Source organism: Podarcis melisellensis (assembly GCF_964234715.1).
Source record: "Podarcis melisellensis genome assembly, chromosome: 8".
Taxonomy (NCBI): Eukaryota; Metazoa; Chordata; class Lepidosauria; order Squamata; family Lacertidae; genus Podarcis; species Podarcis melisellensis.
In genome coordinates this window covers 59,836,975-59,856,696 of record NC_138540.1, presented here as the reverse complement: position 1 = coordinate 59,856,696, position 19,722 = coordinate 59,836,975, and the positions used below count along the sequence as shown (strand labels likewise).

Here is a 19,722-nt window from a genome sequence, read left to right as displayed (position 1 = left end):
GCTGAAAACAAGGAGGCTTTCCTTTCAGCCTTGCAACTCAGGAGGCAATAATAACAATAGTAAACAAGAGCATTCCCCTGACACCCACCCAACATATCTCTCTCTCTCTCTCTCTCTCTCTCTCTCTCTCACACACACACACACACACACACACACACACACTGACATGCAGCTTCTGGGCTTTTAGCTGAAAGAGTGACAAATAACTAGCACAAACCAGCAGACAGGCAGGTGGCCCACAGTAGTACAGAGGGGGGAGTTTGGGACTTATCTCAGCAACCAGTTGCCCTGACTGAACACAGGAACCCTATGCACTTTAGAACAGGAGTGGGGAACCTCATGCCTAGGGGTCAAATGTGGCCTCCCGGTCTCCCTCTTTGGCCCTCGGGACTCTCCTTGGGCTACACCTCCTCCTCCTCAGCTACACCCCTCTGCTTCGTTCCCTGCCAGTATTTTGGTGTCTGGCTGCAAACGTATCCTTGAACTCTGAATATGTTTCTTGCTTGCCTGGATGGATGACAGAGAGGGGTGTGTGTAAAAACAAAATTCACATTTTAATAAGTGAGATTAAGGAAAATATAAACCTTTTGGAGAAATGTTAGATGTATTTAAATGAATGGACATAAGATTGTAAACAAGATGATAATTTACATGTAAAAAATTTTTAACGATGTAAGTGGGAGCGGGAGACGTGAGGGAGTCCAAAGAAGTGAAGAAATTATGTTATACAAGTAAAGCTGTTTATAATCTATGCATTTGTATTTAAAAAATCTTAATAAACATTTATAAAAATAAAATAAAAAATAAAAACAAAATTCACATTTTCATCTTTGGCTCTAACCCAAGGGTAGGCAAACTAAGGCCTGGGGGCTGGATCCGGCCCAATCACCTTCTAAATCCAGCCTGTGGATGGTCTGGGAATCAGCGTGTTTTTACATGAGTAGAATGTGTCCTTTTATTTAAAATGCATCTCTGTGTTATTTGTGGGGCATAGGAATTCATCCTCCCCACCCCTTCAAAAGATAGTCTGGCACCCCACAAGGTCTGAGGGACAGTGGACCGGCCCCCTGCTGGAAATGTTTGCTGACCCCTGCCTAACCATTTCTCCCTCTGGCCCTGACCACCACTGGCATGTGGCCCCAGAAGGTTCCCCAGAAAGGAATGTGGCCCTCGGGCAGAAAAGCAACCCTCCCCCACTGCTTTATAGCAAGGCTCTTCTTGGATAGGCTGCTGCTTCTCTCTTTGCCTAGTCAACTGTAGGACAATGTTTCAGTCAATCCAACAATTCATGTTTTGCCAGGTAGGCACATGAAGGAGCTGAGGCTCACAGAGATGTCCTGTAAAATTTGCTAGAGAAAACTCTGTGAGATCACTTGCTTTGTCTGCCTAGACAGGAAGCTGTAGTCCTATATACTTTCTGCTTGCCCAGGCATTTTTCTCTTTCTTCATCATGCTGCTCACTTGTACATGTCTGAGTTCTGCAGCTCAGACCCATTTTTAAACTTACATGTACTTTTGTAACATAGTACAGTGGTACCTCAGGTTACAGACGCTTCAGGTTACAGACTCCGCTACAGAAATAGTACCTTGGATTAAGAACTTTGCTTCAGGATGAGAACAGAAATCGTGCAGCGGTGGCACGGCGGCAGCTGGAGGCCCCATTAGCTAAAGTGGTACCTCAGGTTAAGAACAGTTTCAGGTTAAGAACAGACCTCCAGAACGAATTAAGTTCTTAACCCGAGATACCACTGTAGTTATAAACCTGCCTTCATTTTGCTACTATAGGTGATGTTTCAAGACCTAGATTATGTAAGTAAATTCTACTTTTATTTCTTCACAAAACAATGTCTTTGTGGTTGATGTTTTTAAGGAGGAAAATGGGGTAATATCTATTAGGGTTTTCTTTTCCTATATATAAAAAAATCAACCCTAGTAATACCAGAAAAATCCAGTTTGCCTTAAAGCATCCTGGATTATTGTTTCTAGAAGGTTAAATCAACCTTGTTTTAGCATCTAAATTTAAGCTGCAAAGAGTGGTACTCTACTAATCTTACTCACATGAGCAAGGATAATAACTTAACAATATAAATCCTTTCCTAGTGCTTAAATCCATTCCTACATGAACAGCTGCCCCCCAATCTCTCCATCTTCCATTCAGGTGAGCCAGAGGCATCACTACAGAACACATTTGAGGACACATTCCAGCCTGGCTCACTCCAGGAGCAGGAGTCACTGAGAAGCCTGGCCTGGTCAGAGTCCTGAAGACTGCATTTATCCCCTGGCCTGAGCAGGAACTTCATAATGAAGGAACAGAGGGTAACAAGAAACTGAACACTCCCTTTGTATAAAGCTCTGGTGTCTCTGCTTTTGGCAGTGTGGTTCCTTATTACTAACCTGTCTGCCCATTATAGGCTTGGATTAAATCTTACTCTCACACATCAAACCTGTTTTTAAAAGTCTGCAGTTCTCAGGAACTGTCTGGGGTCAGTCTCATTAGAAACCCAGCCAGATGCTTCAACACCACATGGCCAGCTGTTACAAGAAGCAGCAAATTAGCAGTGTCCAAGGAAAGCCAAGAGGCACACAGTGGATTGGGTGATGCAGACAAAATTGGTGGGACTGGTGTTAATGGGTGAGTGTGCTGTGTTTAGGACTTTTTCTTGTTCATGGACTCATAGAGCAGGAATTAATCAACTCCAGAACTCTGTTCCAGGACAGAATCCTCCATATATCAACTCCCATCGACCTCATTCCAGGAACTCAGAATTTTTATTTTTCTTTGGCCCAGACCCTTTAAAAATTCCATTTTTTTAATGGAAGGGCATAAAGAGGCAGCCCTATTATGGAATTAGAGAATTACATCCTCCCTTTCTTTGGGCTTTTAAATGCCTTTGCCAGATACACAGATTCTGTTCTAAACATGTTTTTGTGTGTGTGGTGGCCTGCACTGCTGGCAGCTTTCAAATCAAGGAAGAGGATCCTGTGGCTCTTCAGGCATTGCAGAACTGCCACTGCATGTCTGATCACTGGACAATGGTGACTGGGGTGAATGGGAGTTGGGATCTCACAGTGGTGCACCCTGTTGGGCAACTCATAATCTCCTGCACTGAATGACCTGTCTTGGTTGCCAATCAGTAACCAAACTAGGTTTAAAGTGTTAGTCTTGTTGTCTGAGAGGCCATGTTATCTGAGAGACTGTTCTCTGGTCTGTGGTTGGGGTCCTCCTGACTATACAATATCCTTCAGACACCCATCTGGTAGGGGCACACAGGAGGGGCTTCTCCATGGTAGCACTTACCATTAGGAATACTCTTCCTTATTGAGATCTGGTGAACACTAACCATGTCTCACCAGAGTAGTACATGGTCTGGTAATCTTCTGCTTGAACTACTGCAATGCACTCTGCATGGGGCTACCTTTGAAGGTGACCCAGAAACTACAACTAATCCAGAATGTGGCAGCTAGACTGGTGACTGGGAGCAGCTGCTGGGACCATATAACACTGGTTTTAAAAGATCTATGTTGCCTCGCAGTATGTTTCTGAGCACAATTCAAAGTGTTGGTGTTGACCTTTAAATCCCTAAATGGCTTCGGCCCTGTATACCTGAAGGAGCGCCTCCACCCTCATTGTTCAGCCCGGACACTGATGCCCAGCTCAGAGGGCCTTCTGGCAGTCTCCCCATTGCGAGAAGCGAAATTATAAGGAACCAAGCAGAGGGCCTTCTCAGTAGTGGCGCCCACCCTGTGGAACACCTTCCCAGCAGATATCAAAAAGTTAAACAACTATATAACTTTTTGTAGACATCTGAAGGAAGCCCTGTTTGGGGAAGCTTTTAAGGCTTGATGGTTAGCTTAGGTTAGCTTAGGTTTGGTTAGGTTTTCCTTATCCGTCTTCTTTCTCTTTGTATTTTTGTTGGAAGCTGCCTAGAGTGGCTGGGGCAGCAAAGTCAGATGGATAGGGTATAAGAATGTTGTTGTTGTTGTTAAAGACATACCTGTTCACTTGGGCCACAGGTAGCCAGCACATGCCCCTTCAGAACTCCCATCAGCCCCAGTCATCATGGCCAATGGGAGAGGAGGATGGGAGCTGCTATTCAGAACCCTGAGCCAGGCTTTTCCTGATCCGTAATATTGTTAATAACCACTTACCTTGGTTATTGTGTTAACTTTATTGATTATTTTTTTATTGGATAGTCTTACATTTTATTATTGTCTGAACTGCTTCAGAATTTCTTTTGTGAATGAAAACCAAGATAGAAATCTTTTGATAAATTGCAAACACCTGAAGGTCGATAAAAAGAAACGGGGGGGGGGCACTACCACCAATAAGATCTCCCCAAATGCAGACAAACCAGTTAAAAGGGTGCCCCCACCAAATAATAACGGAAAGAGCTTTCTAGATTCATCAGTTACAATTGGGAGGTGTGTGAGTTGTTTCACTTCAGCCCCATCTGAAGGCCTGGTTGGAGGACAGGGCGGTGGTGTGGATAATGGGGCATATGGGGCATGCCACAGATTGTGTTTGGTGCCTCCCCTCATTTCAGAAAACACCATTTCCCAACCAAATCTGCAAAGTCTGAACTGCAGCTGGGTTGGAAATTGCCAGCAGTTCTAGACTCCTCCTCCTCCTCTTTGTGGGCAAGGAAGGATCAATAATCGCCGCCCTTCCCTTCTTCCTTTTGTGTTGCGCTGGAACAGCTGCCAAGCAGAGCCTGCACTTGGCAGCAGAGCCCTCCCAAGGAACCAGTCCAATGTGGCTGCTTCCCATCTGTTCTAACAAGGTGACTCAGGCTGAAGGTGTTCTCCAAACTCCCCGCTGGCTGTATTTATTGTCAAACAGTTTTTGCTTTCCCCACTGCCTCTGGAAACGTGGGGAGCAGCTGAAGATGCACAGTCATTTTGTCATTTTCCTACTCTGAAGCCCAGCAGAAATAAACAGCGCCAGCCCAGGGGTGTGCAAAACCTCACTCAGATACATTGTCACTGTGATATATACGACTTAAGTAGTGTGTAGCCAGAGTTCCCCTGTGTTCAAGGAATCCAGGCTCTGTGATGTGCAAAAATCCTGGGACTTGCATCCGTCCCAAGTTTGATCCCTCACATCTCTAAATAGGGCTGGGAAAGTCCCGTCTGAAACTCTAGATACACACAACCAATAGTGTACAGATCAAGGGAAGTAATAGCACCACTCTGTTCGGTCTTGGTCATACCACACCTGGAGTCCTGTGCCCAGTTCTGAGCACCACAATTTAAGAAGGATATTAACAAGCTGGAACGTGTGCAGAGGAGGGTGGCCGAGATGGTCAAGGATCTGGAAACCAAGCCTTCTGAGGAACAGTTCAGGGTTGTGGGTTCGAGTCCCGCATTGGGCAAAAGATTCTTGTATTGCAAGGGGTTGGAACAGATAACCCTCTTGGTCCATTCCAACTCTATGATTTTATGATTCTAAGTAAAATGCAGTCCACTAGCCAGGTATGGTGACGCAGCTAAGGTTCAGTTAATATTTTGGTTTTACTGTCTGGTCAGAAGACTGCATTTCAAGCATCTGGAAGGACCCCAGAGCAAGCTGGTAGGCTACATTTGGCTTAAAGGTAAAGGGACCCCTGACCATTAGGTCCAGTCGTGGCCGACTCCAGGGTTGCGGCGCTGATCTCGCTTTATTTGCAAAGGGAGCCGGCGTACAGTTTCCGGGTCATGTGGCCAGCATGACTAAGCCGCTTCTGGCAAACCAAAGCAGCGCACAGAAACACCGTTTACCTTCCCGACGGAGCGGTACCTATTTATCTACTTGCACTTTGAAGTGTTTTCAAACTGCTAGGTTGGCAGGAGCAGGGACCGAGCAACGGGAGCTCACCCCGTCGCAGGGATTCGAACTGCCGACCTTTTGATCGGCAAGTCCTAGGCTCTGTGGTTTAACCCAAAGCGCCACCCGCGTCTCTTACATTTGGCTTAGCAGGTCCCAAAATGGGGAAGTCAGATCAAAATTGCACGTGATATTACCTCCCCCTTTTTAAGGGAGAACAAGCCTACCCAACCTGTGTTACCTTCCAGGCTGAAGACAGCCCAATAATATCCATTACGGAAGCTTGTTAGGGGTTTAGTAAGCCCCCAGATTTTGCTATTTAACTGTCAATGCAGAAAACAAGGACAGCTGCTCAAGCATGAGCCAGCTTTGCTCTCTTTGAAAAGAGTGCCTTCTCAAGGCTGGAGTTCACCTATTTGGTTGAGCATTGAATTGCCATTGCATAGTTCTATTTCGGGCTGACCAGAATATTTATGAAACAGAGAGATTGATATCAAGTTATGTTGTTGCCGAAGTTCCATCAGAATCGCATCAGCAACAAATATAGAAATAGAGAGTTATTCTCTTGGACTCAGTGCTTTTTTCTAAAAAAATGTTTAGGGGTACTCTCATTTTCCTACTCATATTGAAATACTGCCCTTCAATGAGGCCAAACTTAGATTCACAAAAAGTTTAGGGGTATGTGTCCCCCTGCGCCCCCCCCCAAAAGCACTGCTTGGACTTATTGCAAGAATATTGAACTGCTTGACTTTGAAATATTGAGTTGTGTATGTTATTTTGGCATTGTAAATATCATTTAAGACTCTTAAGTATTAGAAGGTGTTGAATGTTGGTACATTACTGTTAATTTTCGTCAGCCATATACTGACTTGGTATAAGGCAGCGCGCGTCCTGTGCTTGTTCTTACATCATCGGTCAAAGAGCAGTAAAACCAAGAACGAAACAGCAGCAAAAGTTCCACAGAGTGAATGTTTTATTTCCAACAAACATAGCGCCCACCCGGCCTGGGATAGAGCAGGTGAGGATGGGGAAGGAAGACGTGGGGAGGGTGTTCCAGGTAGGGAGGGATACTCAGATTCAACCTGGGGCAGAATGGGGCAGAGAAGGAGCCAGGTCTTCTCCCCCGCTGCCCAGGCAGGGAGATCTGGTGCTGGAGGGAGGACGGTGCAAGGAGCCGAGTCTCAAACGGGGAGACGCAGGGCAGTGGCGACAGCTATCCCAGACTGCTGGCCGTGCACACAGTGCATGGCGCGAGGAAAGGTCCAGATAGAAAAGAGTTAAGGTTGGTTCTCTTGCCCCCAAGTGGGGGGAAACCTGCCCCTGCCCCTCCAAGTCCTGAGGCCGGAACAGCCGCTGGCGTGATTGTGTGAGCGCTTTTGGATCCTGGCGGTGAATCACTGCACGGGGAAAAAGAGGGGCTGGCAGAAGGTGTGTGTCTTTCTCTCTATGTGTGAATGCCTCCCCGCCTCGTCATGACCTCCAAGTGGAGCAAGTGCTTATGTGGGGGGTGTGCATGGCTGTGCCTTTGTGACACTTGGGGAGGGTGCAGCTCCTGCTATCCCGCCCCCTCTCCTCCTCCTTTCGAGGACCATCTAAAGAGGTGGTCACTGTTTCCAAAACTGCCCCCCTCCTCAGTAAAACCGCCGGAAGGGGATGGAGCTGTCTTTTCTTTTTGTCTTCTTTTTCCAAAGTGTCAGTGTGAAAATATATATATATATTTATATATATTTATAGATCGATAAATCCCAGAGTTCACGAGGCTCACACTTCTGTCTGGAAGTCCCCCTCGGATAGATCCAGGCTCATGCAATGCTTCTCCCAGTCAGCGGAGTGCAGCTCCAGTTTCTCCCGGTGCTTGGAGGGCAGGGAGCTCAGCGTCATGGCCTTGAAGGTGCTCCAAGACTTCTGCTTCTGCTGCCGGCTCTCTGGGCTGGTGACTTCCTGCTGGGGAAAGAAGAGAGAGCGAAGGGGAGGAGTGCTGTTAGGCTACAGAGTGAAAAATAATCCGCAAAAGATACACAGAGCAGCTTCTGCTGAAAATGGCTGGCCCAGAAATGACTGTACATACAAGGATGCCTGTCAAAGGTTCAATCCCTGGTTTCTCCAGGTGGGACTGGAATCCTGTCCAAAACCCTTCGTAGCATGACTGTGGTATTCTCTACATATAGCAATTGCCTTTGCCAAGGCTCTCTGGTGTCCTGTGGACTCAGCAATAGCTTTAGAAGCTACAGATGCTCTTCTTGATGGCTTTGGCCTGTTTCCTACTTTGTATATTAGGTGGCCAGCACCAGCAAATCCTCTCCCATAATGCCTCTCTCTTCTTCCTTCCTCTCTCCCGTTATCAAAGGATAACAAAAACTTACGCCAGGCATATTCTTTTCCCCACTCCCTGAAGAGACGCTCCACCGCTTTTCTCTCTGTGTGAGAACAACAAGAAGAATTAAGCCCATAGACTATGCCTCCCCTCCCACTCTGTGATCCAACTCAACCTGGGCCCAAACTGTGGTATTTCTTGGTGTGAAATTCAGCAGAGTTTACACTAAGGATGGGTGAATCAGAGGATTCCTAGTCTATGTCACTTTGTAGTGCGTTTTCTTCTTGTCTCCACATTTAATCTGCATTTTAAACATCCTCAGTTGCAGGCACAGCTTAGCTACGCACATGGTTGTAACAGGGGTGGAACTGTAAGCAGTGTGGATGGTTGGGGTTGGTCAGGGGGAAACAACAGAAAAAGTACAGATAGTGACAGTTCAGTTAGAGCCAGAATACATGTAAGACAAGCACAGTGACCCTTTTCCAATAGCAGTGATAAGTGACAATCAATTTGGCAATGCTAGGGTTAATTATTTATTGTTTTATTTATTAAAATCCATTCAAGGACCCCAAAGTGGTTTACAGAACAAAATTCATCACTCAAGTGTTAAGAGCATAAAATCTACATAAAATCAACAGCAAACTCTAAACAATGCTGGGGATATGTACATTATCTAAAATTGGCCAATAATGTAGTTGAAGAAAAGCCCAAGCAAACAAGTGGGTTGGATGCAATGCTAGTCCTGTTTGGAGTTAATGGACATGACTAACTTAAGTTCTTTAACTTCAGCAGGTCAACTCTGAGTAAAACTTAGTTGGATGCAACCCAATGTCCTCTTAGCTGCCTTCAGAAACACACTACTGTGGATGCCTCCTATATAGCAGGTGAGTATAGTATTGGGAAAGAAAACCATTGTGTCTTTTCAGACCCAAAGAAATTCAATTCTGTTCATCAAGAAGTGGACTCTATTGGTCCATAATAAGATTCCTAGTTTTTAAGGTGTCATGAGACTCTTTTTTATCTTTCATGGTTAATTGCAACTTTCTTAAAAAATAATAATCAGTGGTCATCCTGTCCAAACGAACCCCAAATGTGAAATCTGTGTTGCACCAATTAAATTATTTCATCTGCCCTGACTTCTGCATATGCTCAGGAGCATTCTGATGTCACATGTTCCAGAGGCATTCCAAACAGGTGCTGAGTTTGAACCACACACCCCACCCCTGCCAATCAGATTAAGCCCTGCTCAATACTATTGCCAGATGCTCTCCAAGCCTTAATGAGGAAGGATTTTGTTCCTTTGCTTTCCTCCCATTCTTACCTTTGCTGCGTTGGTAGCTGGAGCCCGATACCGGTCCAGTGTGTGGAACTTTTGATTCAGCTCGTGGTAAAGTTCTGAGTGGCGCTTTCTTGTATGCATGACTTTCTGCAGATTTTTAAATCAACAAGTCCCGAGAGGGGAGGGAGAGAGAGCAGAGAAAGAGCAGAGAAGTCAGTGGGCACAGGAGCTCATCTCCCCAAAGCAACTCTGGATGGTTCAAAGCACATGAAATGTGAGGAGTCCTTTGCCCATCCCAGCCTGAGCCTTGGACTCCCTTGGCAGCCTTAAGCCAGCACTTGCTTGTGCAGCAGGAGTGGAGAACCTCATGTGGACTTCCGCAGATTCCTCCTCTGTTCACATCCCTCCTGCACACCCTCCTCCCCAAGCACTTTTGCTTGCAACGCAGGAAGATGCTGCATTAGACCATTGGTCCTTCTAGCTCAGCATTCTCTGAACTGTGATAATGCCTTTTGTGTATGTGTGTGAGTAAGCCCCGACATTTGCAAAAAAGAGAGAAGAAGAGTCACCTCCATTGCTCCACCCACTTTTTTGCCTTTCACCCTGGCAGGTTCCCCTCACCCCAGAAGGTTTTCCAGAAGGGAATGCAGCCCTCAGGCTGAAAAATGCCCCGCATCCTTGTTGCAAATGATGAGGATGATCATTACTGGTCAACATTGCAGGGCTGTTCTGAAGATTTTTGAACGGGAAGAGTTTTGTGCTCTTAAGGGAAAATCTCTTTACTTCCCCAGATCAGGTGAGCTGGGATGGCCAATAATATACTAACAATAAATATATTATCCTGATTAGTGTGGCACAAGGAGTAGCCACTTAGATAACAAGCATGAAGCAAACGCCATCATAGAACTGTAAAGTTGGAAGGGACCTAGAGGGTCATCTACTCTAACCTCTGCAATATATCCTTTTAGTTTTTGAAGGGGAAATTCAAAAGCATTGTTGAATTTCCACTCACAAAGAACCGGGGCTAGCTGGAAGCAGGCAGTAGTTTTTAAGAGAGCTTTAGGGGGTCTGAAAGAGGCATTGTTCCCTGTGGTTTTCTCATTCCTTGTGTCCTGTTGTGGTCTCAGGCTGTTGCAGGTTCCTGAAGCACTACAAAGCCTAGCAAATTCTGTTCACAGGATGAGGTGGGTGCAGCCTGGAAGGTCCTTATCATACCTTGTGTCAATGCTCCGGAAAGCTATTGCCTCTCCCCTGCTGGATGTTAAGTAGCTGGCAGGATGGCCCAGAGTGTTGTTTTTCTTTTCCTCAGATCAACGACTAGAGAGTCTGTCAGGTCAACGTTTATGGGCAGAAATCAGTTGATGATGAGCCTTTAAGGCTGGCTGGAGCTGCACCCCACTATCAAACCTTTCGCAGTAAGTGGAAGGATATTACCTCTTCCCCCATAAACTCAGCTAAAATACTCGCATCTCTGGCTCCGGCATTTTAATCAACTGCTAACGCTCTTTATTGCCCGTTATAAAACTTGGGGGCCTATTTCATCAGATTATGCTTAAATCAGAACCAGGAAAAGAGGCTTGAGAGAGGAAATAAACAAAATGGGTATTGCGGTGCTTACTCCCTTCCTCATGCATGACATATGAGACTCTCCAGAAACTGACTGGGCTTCTGAGAAGAGAGAGCCTTAAGTAAAGGGGTGGGGTGGGGGTTCTCTCCCCAATCCTGTTTTGTCTCCTTACATACCCACACACCAGCTGGCTAAAACCTTCTCTAACTTGTCACATGATTACTTGTGCTCATGATTGCATTGGGGTGGTTACACATGGTGCTGCTTTCTACTGTTTGTGTAGTTTTGGGATGGAGATACTGCTTTGTTTCCCATCAATGCATGTCCCATAACTTCCTGCCCAAATCCTGTAACTTGCTGTGAGACACACATTCCATTTTGCTTGTTTTGCCCTGCTTTTCTGGCACTATAGTGCAAGAGATCCCCCTCCAGATTAGCAACAATGCGATAACATTAGGGAAGCACTGCAGAATAAAGTGGAATGACATGTGGATGGTCCAGTATAAATCCACCACTAACAAACTATTGCAGTATTAAGGACAGCTTGCAAAATATACCCAACAACAACAAGAGTCTGGAGGGGCATGCCGTATATCCAGACTACAAACCTAACTGACTCCAAAGAATCCTGGGAACTCTTGCTTGACATGAATAGCTAGAAATTCATAGGCCTCCTGGGCTCAGAACTACACTTCCTGAGGTTCTGTGGGGCAAGTGTTGGAGATGGAATTATTCTTAAACCAGTTTAAGTCTGTAACAAACTGAAGCTGATAGAGATCTGTATCATATAGACATCTGCTGTGCAGAGCACAAGAATAATCTCGTTGGGGCAAAGGAGGTCTCTTTGCGACATCAGGAAGAAGAGAAGACTGGGCAGGCACTTACCTCGAAATCCAGGTCAGAGTACCGCAGTCTTTTTCTCTGGGGAGGGATGTAGGCATATCACAAAGGAAACGGATGCAAAAAAAGGGGGGGAAAGGAAGGGAGGGAAAGAAGCCTTTACTAATTAGTTCAGCATTTAGAGAGCATGTGTATGGGAGAAGTGTGGGCCCCCAAAACCTAACAGCACATAAAGGAGGCCCATCAACATGACTTGGGATTGGAGGATTGGAGTAGAAGTCTGTCAAAGTATTTTAGGAGGAAGAGGAGAAAGGAAGACCCAAGCCATTATGGCTGCAGCACAAAAGCAACGAGAGGCAAGGGTCCCAACCCCAAATTCCCGAGGCAGTTTGACTGGCACTTCCTGTTTCCAGTTGACTAGAGAGATTTAGGTAGCAACCAAATGGGAATTGACCCATGCAATGGTTACAACGTTTTGGACTTTTCAGTTTGGAAAAAAAGATGAGTATGAAGAGGCATGATAGGGCAGTATATAATTTGCTTGGTGTGGCTAAAGGGTCCCCCCCCCCTCCCTATTTCATAATTGTAGAGTTTGGGCCCATCCAATGAAGCTCAATGCTGGAAGGCACAGGGTAGATAGACAAAACAAAAGTATTTCTTCACACAGTACATAGTTTAAATCACAATTGGGGGGATCGCCAATGCACCCACGTCCTGCTCTCAGCTTCACATAGGCTCCTGGTTGACCACTGTGAGATCAGTATATAGATGGATTAGATGGGCTATTGGCCTGATGCTGCAGCCAGGTTCTTCTTAGGTTCTTATTGGAAGCTAAGAAACTCTTCCGCTCCCCCAGAAAGCCACATTTCTCTTCCCAGCTTGGAAAAGCTGCTGCCTGTGGCTTTGCACAAAAACTGTGGGCGCACATATGTGTGTTCATTAGCAACTGCTGGTGAGCTGAAGCCAGCTCTTAATTAATGGGAGGTTATTCCCACAATCAGCTTTGTCTGCAGTGACTTCTTTTCTCCTTTGAAAGGCCAGACTTGAGGGTGGAAACCCCCCAAAATCTGCCTTTTCACAGCTGCAGGGAATCTGTTTTGCAAACAAAGTGGGGGGTGGGAAAGGACACTGAGCAAATGCCACATTTGGTGAAGAGTGGAGAAAAAGAGGTGAAGCAAAACCCAGCTGGTCTCCACACTGATCTGTAGGGTCCTTTGGAGGATAGAAATGAGTGCCAAAGTGGGATGGGGAAAGGCACCTTCCATGCTGGAAAGTCTGAATGGGTACTTCTGCCTACTGCAGTAGCCTTTGGCAACCCAATGCCCTCCAGGTGTTTGGACTACAACTCCCATCAGCCACATTCCAAAGCATCTGTAGGGAACCAGGATGGTGAAGGCTGCACTACAGAAAGAACGTTCTCCCTCCTCACAATTCTTAACCCTTTCTGCTTGGTGCCGGCACCTCAACTTTCAATGGGTGTAGTGATGCTACAAACTTAAAAATAATGTCACAATTGCTCACCTGTGGAACCCTGGGGACTGTAGCTGTGCAAGAACTAGGCTTGTGTACCAGCACTTTCATCATATTGCTGTTCCCAGGATTCTTTTTTTGGAGCTGGGGAGCTATGATGCTATAAACTGATATAATTCAGGATTCTTTGCTGCAGATTGGCCTTTGTATCCTTTGGAATATTCCTCAGCTATTGCATTAATTCATGCACACTCCCCTCTTTTGTGGCACCCTGTATTCATGCTCAAGCCATCAACTTGTGCATCCTTCTATAGATTTGCCCACACACCCTCTCTTCTAGCGGGTGCATAATTAAATATTTTTGTAAACTGCTTTGAGGTTTTATTACAATCAAGCGGTATATGCATCTTTTCAAACAAATAAATCAATAAAGTGGTGACCTGCAGATAAATACAGATGTAGGCATGCAGACTCGATGCCCATCCCCACTTTGAGAAAGCACTGTCTACACCAGCCTTGCTCCCATCAGCTACAGACAGCACAGCACTGTATTGTCCAGAGCTGATGGAAGTTGCTGTCCAACATACTTGGTAGGTGCTACATTGGGCTGGCCTACATGTCAACTGCCTCTGCATGTCATCAAACAGGCTCCCGGCCCGCTCCCGCCCACTGCCGCTCTTACCTCCAGGGAGCCCACCTTCATGGCGGAGCCAGGCACAGTGCGTGGCATGGTGCGGCTGCGCTCCGACAGCTCTGAGGCCAAGATCTGCCGTACTGTTGGGTGCTGCTTGAACTGGAGGCCGTAGGGGTGCTTGACCGTCCCGTACGGCTGGTTCAGGTTCACGTTGATGTGGTCCATGGAGGCAAAGCTGGGGTAGGCTTCGGCTTCCATGGGGTGGCGGCCCTTGGCCAGGCCCGGCGCATCATCCAGTTTAATGTTGAGCTTGCCCTCCTCCCTGGTGAAGGGCTTAAGGCTCACTGTCCGCCGTGGCAGCACCATGTAGTTGCTCTCCAGGGTGGCCTCCTGTGGCCGCAGCCACCCATAGTCCAACTGCCGCAGGCTGCTGTCGCCACACAGGTACACTGCCCCCCGAGCTGGATCCAGGTTGACGTCCTTCTTCGCAGGAGGGTCGTTGAGCTCGTTGAGCCCTTTCACAACGTTGTGTGTCATTTTGGGCACCTGGACCAGGATGGAAGTGGGTGGGATATTCCCAGGAAGGGTGGAGAAGCCCAGGCTGCCCTCGGAGCTGGTGTTGAGCTTCGGATCCTCGTCCCCGTCCAGGGAGATGCGCGACAAGGTGCTCGTGATGGTGGCTGGGTTGCACGTGTTAACCTCTTTGAAGAGGACTGGGAGGGAAGTGGACAGTCAAATGGAACATGAAACAGTTTCTGGGAGAATTAAGGGGAGCACCTGCACTTAGGGAATGCTTCAGTCTGCAGATTTGGGGCTGGGTGGGAAGGAAGAAAGGTGGAAAAGTCCCTTTGGTGGGAGCACTTCTCAGTCTGAAGAGCACACCAGGGGAGGGTGTTAGCTGGTGCTGTTGTCATAAATGGAGGTAACAGGAGCGATTTTTCCAGGAACCTGGAGATCCAGGTATGCTTAAAGAACATCCCAGAAGAACCTGGAAGATGAGGTGGAACTGTCTCTGGGCACCTCTGGGCGTGCAAATGCTGCAAGCTGGCATTTGCTAGCCTGGTGCCCTCCCAATGTTTTGGTTTTCACTTCTCGTCAGCCCCAGACAACATAGCTATACAATGCTGGGAGAGATGACAGCATGGACATGCTGGCTGGGGCTGATGGGAACTGGCTGTGCAAGATATCTGGAGGGGACCAGGTTGGCAAAGACCATGGAATTGAAATTGTGAGCTGGGTAGATGACATGGCACAGGGGAGTTCCTTGTGGCCAGTTGTGAATACTGGGTGTGGGTGATTAATCGGAAGCCCACTGAGCCTTAAGCTGGAAACTCATGGGACTGACAGCTAGTCTCTTTTGTCACCAGCTTGACCTAGCCCTTCCTATTTCCTTCCTGCCTTTGGGATGTGCTGTTCCTGGGGGGCTCAGGGGCTGGTCCTATGACCATCCTTGCTAAAAACTATGCTCCTGATCCCTCTTCCCTATGGAGGCCCATGTTCTGCAATGTCCTCAGAAAGAACTTTAACTGGCCCCTTCCCTATTCGATGATAAGCTCTTCCCAAAGCCTCCCTGGCTCACCCATACGAGTGCCAGAGAGAAAGGAAGAGGGACTCACCTGTCTGACACGCCAGGTCAACATCCTTTTCAAAATCTGTCTATAAAAACACAGAAAGAGGGGGAGAAAGGGAGAGAACGAAAGAGAGACAAGAGAGGAAGCGAGAGGAAGAGACAGAGAGAAGGTGGGAGTGGAGAAATGAATGCATCGTGGGCAACAAAGGTGGCTCAGTGATGTTCCTTAGCCAGCTTTGAGCCTTTCAAGAGGCATAAACATTACACTGGAGAAGGGAGACCGAGTGCTTTTTGAACATTTTTAGGGAGTTACAGCCAACTACATTCTACTCAGAGCACTCAAGGAAATCAGTGGGCTAAGTTAGTCAATGCCTCTACTCTGCGTAGGCCTAGGATTGACTAGATGCCACATAAAAGCCACCCACCCACCCAAGCTCAAATGATTGTGCTGTATTTTCCTGTTCATATGCAACATGGTGGTGTTAAAATCTGACAACTGATTGACTATATACACACACACACATAATATCAAAGATGGGCATGCCTAATCCAAAATGGCAGCAATGTCATTTCCAAAATGGCAAGTTTTGCCACCTTGGATGTGTTGAAAGGCTAAAACATAGTGGCCAAGGGCTTGAGCTATGCAAGCTAGTGATTTATGTCTCAGTAAACATAACCTCCCTAGATCAGTATTCCTTAACCTGGTGCCCTACAGATGTTTTGGCCTAGGACACCCATCAGCCCCAGTCCCCCTTTGTGTCTCCTCTGTAATAAAAATAACATTAGCTTAGGCCACAGAGCACTTGTAAGAATCACTGACAGCATATGTGAAAACACTTGTGGGAGGCACTATATAAGCACAGACCATTCCTTACTGTGTATGCCCAGAAAGGTTCTAGATCATGTCAGCATCAGCTCTGCGAATATCCCATCAAGGAGGACTCAGCCAAAACAAGCTTGTGAAGGCCTAGAAGGGGATGCGGGGGGGGGGGGGAGTGCAACACCCTTTGTGCACATGTGACCAGTTCTCCCTCCCCCACCCTACAACATGGGCCCCACACTCACTCACCATGATCTGGACTTGCCCATTCTTGCAGGAGTCAGGGGAGTTCTCATTCTCGTCACTCTTGCACACTCCGATCTGGCACTTCACCACATCTTGTACCTGGGAGACGTACAGACAGGCAATGTGGTCTCAAGTCTCTGGAGGCCTCAGACCTTCTCCCTCACTCTGGCTCCTGTTCTGTTGCTACTTCCCCCACCAACCAGAGCCAACACTGGTGGTAGAGAGGATCAAGTTTCATCTCCACCTGTTGGCTAGACCAGGGGTGGGGAACCTTTTCAAACACCAAGGGCCACATTCCCTCGTAGGCAACCTTTCGGGAGCTGCATGCCAGTGACTGCGGGAGGGGGGAAAGGGGAGAGATGCAGAAGTGGGCGGAGCAAAATGGAGGTGCATGAGCTGTGGGCGGCATGTGCTTGGGGAGGGCTTTGCATCAGTTTCTGCTTCCAATCGTGCGGCAACAAATTTCCTACTGCTGCTTATACACTTTTACCTTGGGAGTATTTGTGAGCTAGCATCAAGCCTCCCTTCAACCCCTCCACCCCCCCCAATGCTTTTGTTTATTAGTCTGCATAAATTGTGACTTGCTCAGCTTGCGTGCCTAAAGCATACCAGCAGTTTCGGAGAAGCTTCTTAGCACCCCGGTGCCAGCCTTAATGCCGCTGAGCGACCAAATCTGTGGCAAGGACATGGCCATTACTAGCTCCTCGCTCCTGACAGGAGAGTGAGGGATGTGGAAAGCAGCTGGCAGCAGCGGGCGTTGCATGGGCCACCTCTGCGGGGCCTGTGCTTTATGTTTATGGAGCAGTTGCTCACCACCCATCGGGCGAAGATAAATGGGGGAGTGTAAAAAGTCAAGGGTAGGGAGAAAAACTCTGGCCTGCAGTGTGCATATGGATGAAATACGAAGAAGGTTGTCTCCATGTAGGCTAAGGGAAATGTAGCCAATTCTCCACCCATGTCCCAGGCAGCCATTAATTGGACTGACTGATTTAGAACCCGAGCAAATGAAAGTGGGTTGGGATGGCAAAGGCCATTTATTTATTTTTTGCTTCATAAAAATTAGATGCTGCTTGATAGTAGGAAAAAACCTCAAAGCTTTGAACAGTGGGGTGTGTGTGGAATAAATAAATTGGGGGATTCTCCTTCCCTGTGTCCCATCAAAAAGACTGCCCCCTCTGTGTAGGCCAGGGGTGGGGAACCTCAGGCCCAGGGTCCAAATGTGGACCTCCAGGCCTCTCCATCAGGTCCATGGACCCTCAGGCCACACCCCTCTATGACTCTGTTTGCCTGCCAGGTGTGCAGGTGTAAAATTCTGGTCTGTGCATGCCTTGCATGTAGGCTATGTTGCTGCTATTTCTCCCACTTTTTACCTCTGGCTACATCTACCACTGGTATGTGGCCCCTGGAAGGCTGCCCCTGAGGGAATGTGGCCTATGGCCTTCAAGAGGTTGGGTTCACCTCAGTGCAGAACAGTGATTCCCAAATGCTAGACAGGAGAGGTCGACTTATTATCTAAATGAAAACTGGAAAAACCTGCTGTTCTTAAAGCTGAGCTGAAATGTTCCATCCCCAAGAAAAATGGGAGCACCAGCAGGGGCAGACTTAAGTGGTTTTTATTTGGAGGGGATGTCAAAAAGTTTTCTGTATATGAATTTATTTGTCAGAGAAGGAAAAAGGCTTGAGGTTGTTGTTTTTTAGATGCCTGTTAAACCAGCCTAATTTTGAGAGGCTACAAATTGGAGAAATGTATTATTACATCCCACTTTTTTATTTCAAGGCATGCATGGCTCCCCCCCCCCCCATTTTATAATCACAAGAACCCTGTGAGGTACATTAGGCGGAGAAATGATGACTGGCCCTGGTCACCCAATGAGATTCAAAACCCTGGTGTGCCGTGTCCTAGCCCAATGCCCTAACCACTACACAACAACAGCTCTCGGAGTTCGTTATCAGTTCAGTTATCATCAGTTTGTTAGAGCGTGGTGCTGATAATGCCAAGGTTGCAGGTTCAATCCCCATAGGGTCTACCTGCATCTTGGTACTGCATCTATGGATCCCCTACAATTCTATGATTCTGTGATCTCTCCTTCATGTGTTTTGTGTTTGTCTGTTAAAATAATGACTCAGGAAAGAGAAAGCACAGCAGGAGGACACCAAATGAAAGTCCCAGCACATTGGCAGTGCATGTCGCCCACCTCTCTGCGCAGAAAGCAGTGGACCGTGATGATGACGAAGCCCTGGACCGAGTTGAAGACTGCAAAGAGGACCTGGAAGAGGATGGAGCGCCGGTCGGTCATGGCGAGCACAGCCGACATCCAGGTGAGCGCCAGCAGGGGAAGGACCACACAGGAGCTCCATAGCGATGCCCTGGGAGGGGGGCGGGAGGGGAGAAGGTGTGAGAGAGAGGTGCAGGAGCCAATCACAAAGGAGAAGGGGAATGCACACAGGCCGGGACACCCATGCCACCCGGCAAGAGCCCCTTTGCATACGATTGGTAGGTGACCAGAGGAGTTTGGGAGGGGGCAGAAGGTGATGGCAGGAAGCAGTTTAGTGCTGGCAGATGAGCATACATTAAGCAACATGGCAGAGGGTGGAGGGTTCCAGGAACATACGGATCTGTTCAGTTATGCTTATATATCTAGAGAGATGTTTGGGCTCTGTGCAGACACCATGGAAAATGTATGGGCTCCCTGCTTCCTTTAGTGAAGCAACACACTCTGCACCTGGTCAGAGGCATTGCCCACTTGCCCCTTAAGGCTCTATGTCGGAGCATGGCTGTTAGATACACCCTCCCATGTCTAGTGGATTCTGGTGGCCTTTAATAATGAAGACCACGAGGAAGACCAAGATACCCCTGCATCTAGCAGCTCGGTTATTTTCCTTTCCTTCATTTTTTAACGACCTCAGCCTTGTCTTAGCTGCATCTCAGCTTCTTACCTCAGTCCCCCAACCCACCCTAACTTATCTGCCACATAGCTTTGCCTGTCAGGGCAACAGGTACATGGTTTCTGCACCTTTTCCTTGCAAATACACCAAGGGATGCTAAACCCCAGTTCAAGGGGCCTGATCTGCCACACTGCCTGCAGTTTTTTCTGCCGCACCCTCTGCAGCACCTACCAATTGTGGGGGTGGCAATAACAACAAAAATCACATCTGGGGGAAAATCGGCTCCTCCATGC

General features: G+C 47.4%; 1 protein-coding gene across 4 annotated transcripts in view; it reads right to left on the bottom strand.

The window, feature by feature from the left end:
* Window positions 1-6,758: 6,758 nt before the first annotated feature.
* The window catches only part of ADGRB2 (adhesion G protein-coupled receptor B2), a 167,019-nt gene continuing 154,055 nt past the window's right edge, over window positions 6,759-19,722 (bottom strand). For all 4 annotated transcript variants that reach the window (XM_081922850.1, XM_081922851.1, XM_081922849.1 and 1 more), the window contains exons 24-31: window positions 18,739-18,910; window positions 16,547-16,642; window positions 15,524-15,563; window positions 13,956-14,620; window positions 11,849-11,884; window positions 9,439-9,543; window positions 8,167-8,220; window positions 6,759-7,747 (exon numbers count right to left, since the gene is read on the bottom strand). In XM_081922850.1, the coding sequence (XP_081778976.1) occupies window positions 7,565-7,747; window positions 8,167-8,220; window positions 9,439-9,543; window positions 11,849-11,884; window positions 13,956-14,620; window positions 15,524-15,563; window positions 16,547-16,642; window positions 18,739-18,910 (1,351 nt within the window). In that variant the 3' untranslated portion in view covers window positions 6,759-7,564. The remainder of the gene's footprint in view (window positions 7,748-8,166; window positions 8,221-9,438; window positions 9,544-11,848; window positions 11,885-13,955; window positions 14,621-15,523; window positions 15,564-16,546; window positions 16,643-18,738; window positions 18,911-19,722) is intronic.